This window comes from Pteropus alecto, unplaced genomic scaffold (genome assembly GCF_000325575.1).
Source record: "Pteropus alecto unplaced genomic scaffold, ASM32557v1 scaffold190, whole genome shotgun sequence".
NCBI classification, from domain to species: Eukaryota; Metazoa; Chordata; class Mammalia; order Chiroptera; family Pteropodidae; genus Pteropus; species Pteropus alecto.
This window is the reverse complement of record NW_006430462.1, coordinates 2,457,553-2,464,014: the sequence shown is the minus strand read 5'-3', so window position 1 is coordinate 2,464,014 and position 6,462 is coordinate 2,457,553. Positions and strand designations below refer to the sequence as shown.

Here is a 6,462-nt window from a genome sequence, read left to right as displayed (position 1 = left end):
GGTGCAGGACGACGCCAGTGACGGGGAGAGCATCTCGGACTGCCCACCCCTGCAGGAGCTGCTGCTCACGGCTGCCGACGTCCTGGACCTGCGGCTCCCCGTGAAGCTGGTGGTCCTCGGCTCCTCTCAGGAGTCCAACAGCAAAGTCACAGCCGACGGGGTCATCGCGCTGACGCGGGCCTTCCTGGCTGCTGGTGCACAGTGTGTCCTCGTATCTCTGTGGCCTGTGTCAGTGGCAGCTTCCAAGACGTTTCTCCACGCCTTCTATTCGTCCCTGCTGAATGGCCTGAAGACCAGTGCTGCTCTGGGGGAGGCCATGAAGGTGGTGCAGAGTAGCAAGGCCTTCTCGCACCCCTCCAACTGGGCAGGTAGGAGCATGGGCACCAGCACCTCTGTCGGGGGCCTTGGGGGTCAGTCCTCAGAGCTCCTGGGCGCGGTGGGGAGGGCAGGGCGGGGTACCAGAAAAGGCAGCATGGGAAGATTCAGAAGGAGAGCCTCGTCTGCTGAGACTTTTGTCCTCTGCCAAATCAGTCTTTTACTGTCCTGGTATTAAAATAGTCCTTGGACCAGGGAGCAGCAGAACAGTTTGTCATCAGAGTGTGAATGTAAAACTCCTCCTGAGGTTAGTGTTTACTGGGTTTTATGGCACCTCATGTAAATGACTATAGAAAAGAATAGTGTGGTAGAAAGCCCTAGATTTGCTATTTGGAAGACTTGGGTTTGATCTAGCTCCATGTCTAAGCTGTGTGACCTGGGATAGGTTACCTACCCTCTCTGAAGCTCAGTGTCCTCAGTGGTGACAGGGGGCTGATGACAGTGGTACTGATGATACCTTCCTGTCCATGTGTGGGATGATCTGTGAAGAGTGGGTTGAAAGTCTTGTGATATGTGAGGAACTACACATCCGAGAAGGCCAACAGCGCATGCTCTGAGTGGGCCTGCCGCAGGGGATGAGGGGGGCCAAGGGAGAATGTTCCCTGTGACAGCTGGTCCCCGGAGGTGGGGCGAGAGACTCTGCCTCTCAGCTCCATGTGATGACCTGCATCCCCTGGGGTCCCTGTGGACCCTCCCTTACAGGCTGTGGCCCACAGAGTCCAAACCCAGCTCTGGGCTGTTCCCTTCACCCAGCTGAGGTGGTTTTGCTGACACACCTTCTGACCTTCAGTTCATGACGGTCTCTCAGAATTGGCCCCTGCACCTCCCGGGACGCTCTACCAATGCTATAATCATGGTACCTACCCACAAAGCAGTGCCTTAAACCTTGGGAACAGAGGAACACCAAAAATACTATTTTCAAACGTTTACAGTTTATCGTTTTAATGGCAAAAAAATGTACCATTCATAGATATATTTAAAACTTGGCAACAAAATAGCTTTTACCTTACTCTTCCTCTTAGAATCAGTTCAGTTGACATGTGCTGAAATTGCTGGTTTCATTTTCCAAAGCTGGGCAAGTTCTGAGGTGCAGCCATGGTGTTCCCAGGCCGAATTGGCCAGCAAGTGAGGAGCCCGCAGGGGCTGGCCCTGGCACAGAGCTGTGCTGCCACGGCACGGGCCAGGCGGAAGAGCCGTACTGTTGGGAGATGGAAACAAACATCTGTTTACTTGACAAACACAACACAACTGTAGTATTTCTCAAAAGGTACCCAAAACACAAAGTAGAATCTGTCCTGTTTCTTTATGTGGCTGAAGAGAAACATTCAGTTGGTCTAACAGGCCTACTCTTTGGGGGCCCCGCCTCAGGGCCGCCCCTGTTCTGCAAGGTGGAGGGTGGGCAGGCAGGCACTGAGGGTTTGCACCTGGCCATGTTGCTACACTGCTGCTGCCAGAAGATGCAGAAATCAGAGGCAATGCCAGTGATCGTTTTGAGCACAAGGTGTCTGTTATATACACTTCCGCAGTCAGAAGGGGCTTTGAGTCCTGCGTAGTCCCACAGAACACACTGTAGGGTTCATGGGAACCCGGTCTCTGTGCTTGGCCAGGGGCCCCTGCCCTTCTGTATAGGAACCCCTCTCTGTATTCCCAATACGCTTAGGGATGTGGTATTTTTGTCCTTGTTTAGTTTTAGTGACAATTTAAAGTCACAACTTTGTTCTGGGGAAAATGATGTTTAATGATGTTCTGTTCCCTTTCAAGACAGCGTAGGTTCATTCATTCTTTTCGAAAACTCTTCCCCTCTCCTCCCCTCCATTATTTGGGGGCAGGTTGGTCCTAAAGTTGCTTGACGACTTGAGGAGACTACTCTTTCTGTGCACTGCCCAGGCCCTGCTTTTAGAAGCAGCACTGAGGAAGAGGCACGGGATCCAGGTGAATGTGTGCGTCTTCCTGGCCCGGCTCAGTCTGCTGGTTCTTACAGCGGAGGGAGGTCGTCCTCCTGCCCTCTTGTCCAGTGGCCTCAAGGAGGAGCTGAGCTCACCTCTGCCCCTGGGAATGTACCAGATAGACACTGATGAGTTTCAGGGAAAATGAAGCAGATCATTCCTCGGCATAGTGGCCAAGCCAGGGAAGGGCACTGGGGGACCCAGGACAGCCTTGGGACAGCCTTTTCCTGCCTTCGCTCACAGTGCAGCAGAAAAGCAAAGGCACTTTCCTGAGCCACTCGCACTGTAAAGCAGCACTCTCCACCTACTGAGCAATTAAACGGTATTGATTCTTAAAAGGGAGAGGACAGAAAGGTGCCAGACTGCTCTCCAGTGGGTTAGACACCCCACAGTCCAGCCCCTAGAGCAGCTGTCCTGGACAGGCCCCTGTCTTCTGGAGGGTAACTGGGAGGCATTGGTGAGCTGTAGAGACCAGCCGGGTCTGGGAGTGGGTGGGAGCTGGGGGTCTCCCAGCTGCTGGCTGGGGCGAGGGCAGGCTCTGAGGTGCCCTTCTGTGCTCTCCACAGGGTTCATGCTCATTGGGAATGATGTTAAGCTGAACAGCCCCTCCTCGCTCATCGGCCAGGCCCTCACCGAGATCCTACAGCACCCGGAGTGTGCACGGGACGCCCTGCGAGTGCTGCTGCACCTGGTAAGGGGGCCAAGGGAGCCCCTCACCCGGGCTTTCCACGGAGCAAAAGAAGCAAAAGATGGCTGGAAATGCACAAGAAGGCGTGGCCGGAGGTTTCCGCGGCACCGGGGGAGATGAGCGGGTGGAAGGGATGTTGTCCCCAGGCGTCTGTGGGTCAAGCCAGTTGGTCCCCGTGGTGGGCATGATGTGTGGTGTCATACAGACGGCTGCAGCAGTCCTCGCCAAGACTCTGAGGGAGGGGGCAGCCAAGGAGTGACCTGGAGCAAGGGCACACATCACAGCCATTCCTGGGCCATGTGGCTTTGGGCAGGTGACCTTGGCTCTGAGCCCCAATTTCCTCATCTGGAAGGGAGGATAAAACTTTAACTTCCCAAGGTTATCATAAGGATTAGAGAAAAAAATGAGTGGCTGGCACACAATAGGGTTCTAGTAGCTGAGATGGCATTTTATAATCAGGTGACACTGGCCTTCCCCCAAGCTCAGTTGGAAGAAGAGTCCAAGCCTGCCCCTGACCTCGGTCAGCCCTGACCTTTGCAGAGCCCAGGCGAGAGTACAAATGGAGGTCCCATGCCATTGTCTGCACATTTGAAAGTTATAAATTAAGCCAAGAAACAGTGACATAAAACTCGTTCCACCCTTCCACCTTGATAACCTGGAAGACAGTTTCAGGTACTTTAGACTTCTTAGCCTTCTTGGAGTTCTGTGCCAAAATGACCAGCCCAGGATTTTAATGTAAGAAAAGTCTCAGATTTTGGAACACCTCCTCTGCCCCTTCAGTCGATGGCACATGCAGCAAGGGTAGACAACCCACACCACTTCCAAGCTCTTTCCAAACCTGATGCAAACAGCTGCCCCGCAGCCGCCTCACAGGACAGACGTGTGCACTCCAGGCTGTCTGTACCCAGCGGGCAGGCCGGGGCAGTCCCACACAGGCCCTGGGAGTGGACTGGGGCTTTGAGCAGGGAGCTTGGAGTCTGAGTGCTGGGTTCCAGGCATGTCCCCTTGGGCAGGCAAGCTCTGGCCCCATGGGCCTCTGCGAATCCCTGTTGATGGATCAGTCAGGTATGTTTCTTAAGCTTAGGGCTGGCCTGAGGAGCTTTTCTCGGGCCTGAAAGAAGTCAGCGTGTGAACATGTAAGAATGCTGTGACAGCTCTCAGGCCAGACTTGAGGTAACCCAGCTGCCTGCTACAGGGCAGTTGTGTTTGCTTGCTTTTGAGAATTTGGGGAGACCGTCGCAACTAATTTTAACCTATGCCTGGAAACTGCACAGAGCCCTTAAGTTGCTCAGCACTAGGGCCCTTCTCCGGTACCTGTCACCCCCAAAGTCACCGTCCTTTCTTGCAGCAGCCCTTTTCTTAGAGTACTAAACTGACCTCCCTTCCTATTTGGCTTCTCCCAGGCCAGGCTGCGGAGCAAGAGCCAGACCGCTAAGCTTCTCCCTCTTTGGCCTTGAGGCCCCTCAGGCACATTTAAGAGTTTTCTTTCTTGGCTTCATCTTTTGGTATGACTACAGAGGCTATGGGTCAAGTTCACCAGCCCGTACCTCCTCCTAACTACCCTGGGTGCCCCACGATACTGTATGCAGTGTGTCTCCCAGGCCCTTCTAGCCCAATGTGATCTGTTCTGTCCAGGAACACTCATTTCTCCCAGCCTGTGATGTCAGCCCCCAGCATCAGGATTTTACTATAAGGAAAGTCTCAGGTGACATTCTGAAACAACTCTTCTGCCCCTTCAGTGATGGTACTCGCGCCCCAGGGCATGCAGTATCTCAGGATGGACTGACGTTCCCTAGAGAGAAACTGCCAGGGGAAGACCTGAGGCTGTTGGAGGAGCTGTGGCGAGCTCATGGGGGGTTAACACAGTAGTTACTTGGATGAATTCAGCCCGTGTGCGCCAGGTCATGGAAGGCTCCATTTAGGCCATGGAACGTGGGAAGGGCACTCGGTCATGGAGGGCGACATAGGGGTTCAGTGCTGCCGAGTGAAGGACGAGTTGGAGGTACAGGGAAGGGCATTGCTGGCCAGGGCCCCGTGATGGTCATGGCTTGGTGTGTGTGAAGTGTATGGGGCAGTGAATGGGGGTCTTGAAGTCCTGAGAATTTATCCTGGTGATGGGGAGCCATTACATGGTTTGGGGCAGGCCCCTGACCTGAGATTGGCTTTCAGAGAGATCACTTTAGTGTCTGTGGAGGAGCCTGGAGCAGGAGGAGGAAAGGGACAGAATTCTTCTGCATCACACCAGCCCTCGCTGGCTCTGACTGTAATATCCTTTCCCTTTGCACCTTCCCTTGCAAGAAGTCAGGCCATTGCTGCAGTGTCTTCCGGCCTGGGGGTACCCAGGTAGCAGCAATCAACCCTACACTGGCTTCACACATGGGGCATTGTGTTCCCCTAACGCCACTCAGAAACCAGAACTGGCGCCCGGGCGGAGCAGCACCTCACTGCCCCTTGCCTTTCCAGGTGGAGAAGTCCCTGCAGCGCATTCAGAATGGACAGCGCAATGCCATGTACACGTCCCAGCAAAGCGTGGAGAACAAAGTGGGCGGCATCCCCGGTTGGCAGGCCCTCCTCACTGCCGTAGGCTTCCGGCTGGACCCCCCGACCAGCGGCTTACCGGCAGCTGTCTTCTTCCCAACCTCTGACCCAGGCGACCGGCTCCAGCAGTGCAGCAGCACCATCCAGTCCCTGCTGGGTGAGCCTCAGGCAGGGCAGGGCCCCTGAGGGAGCGGCTGACAGCATGGGCAGAGGGTCCTGGATTTCATAGCTGGGAAAGAATGAGAGAGCATCCTGAGAAATGGCACAGTCCCAGCCACAGACTTCTCATTTGGAGGAAAAGTGCTTTTGATCAGATCTTTCGATCTGTAATGGCAAGGAGTTCTCTGCCCAGCAGGGCACTCCCCTGGTTCTGCCTCTTCCTGGGGTGACATGAGATAATGCTGGGCAAACAGCAGCTGCTATTAATATCTAATATGTGACTTCGGATCTGACAGAGCCACGTGGCCAACACCGGGGGTGAAGCAGGGTGCAGATGCCCCAGGCTGCCCTTTGTGTTTGCCTCAGAGGCAGGGATGCCGCCTGAGTGACCGAGACAGGGCCTTGGGAATGTGCCCATCACCTGGAGGACTGCAGCAGGGTCGGGACTGCCCCCGCCCGCCTTTCTCAGAGACCATTCTCTCCTTTTCCGAATCAGACATGGACTGTTCTGAGCTTTTGAAAATAGCATCGATGCTGAGCGTTTTGGGCTCTTTCCCCTGGGAAGGCAGCAGGACTGTGGGTGCAAAGACACCTTTGGATAACACTCATCTTCTTGGTTTAGGTCTGCCCAACCCTGCCCTCCAAGCCCTCTGCAAGCTCATCACTGCCTCAGAGACGGGCGAGCAGCTCATCAGCCGGGTGAGTTGAGCCAGGAAGTCTGAGCCCAGGCCTGAGGGCTCTACTGAGTTGGAAAGA

At 54.8% G+C, this 6,462-nt stretch overlaps 1 protein-coding gene and 1 long non-coding RNA gene across 2 annotated transcripts in view; one reads left to right on the top strand and one right to left on the bottom strand.

The window, feature by feature from the left end:
* TTC28 (tetratricopeptide repeat domain 28) overlaps nucleotides 1–6,462 on the top strand; it is a 624,192-nt gene that overhangs the window by 609,595 nt on the left and 8,135 nt on the right. The window contains 4 exon segments of the mRNA XM_025047844.1: nucleotides 1–368; nucleotides 2,888–3,012; nucleotides 5,473–5,704; nucleotides 6,329–6,405. The exon segment at nucleotides 1–368 is cut by the window's left edge and continues 36 nt beyond it. Coding sequence (XP_024903612.1) covers nucleotides 1–368; nucleotides 2,888–3,012; nucleotides 5,473–5,704; nucleotides 6,329–6,405 — 802 coding nt within the window.
* On the bottom strand, nucleotides 375–2,881 carry LOC112480310. Its single transcript, XR_003046552.1, has 3 exons — nucleotides 2,355–2,881; nucleotides 1,381–1,573; nucleotides 375–856 (listed from the first exon to the last, which is right to left on the bottom strand). It is a non-coding gene; the product is annotated as an uncharacterized LOC112480310 (long non-coding RNA).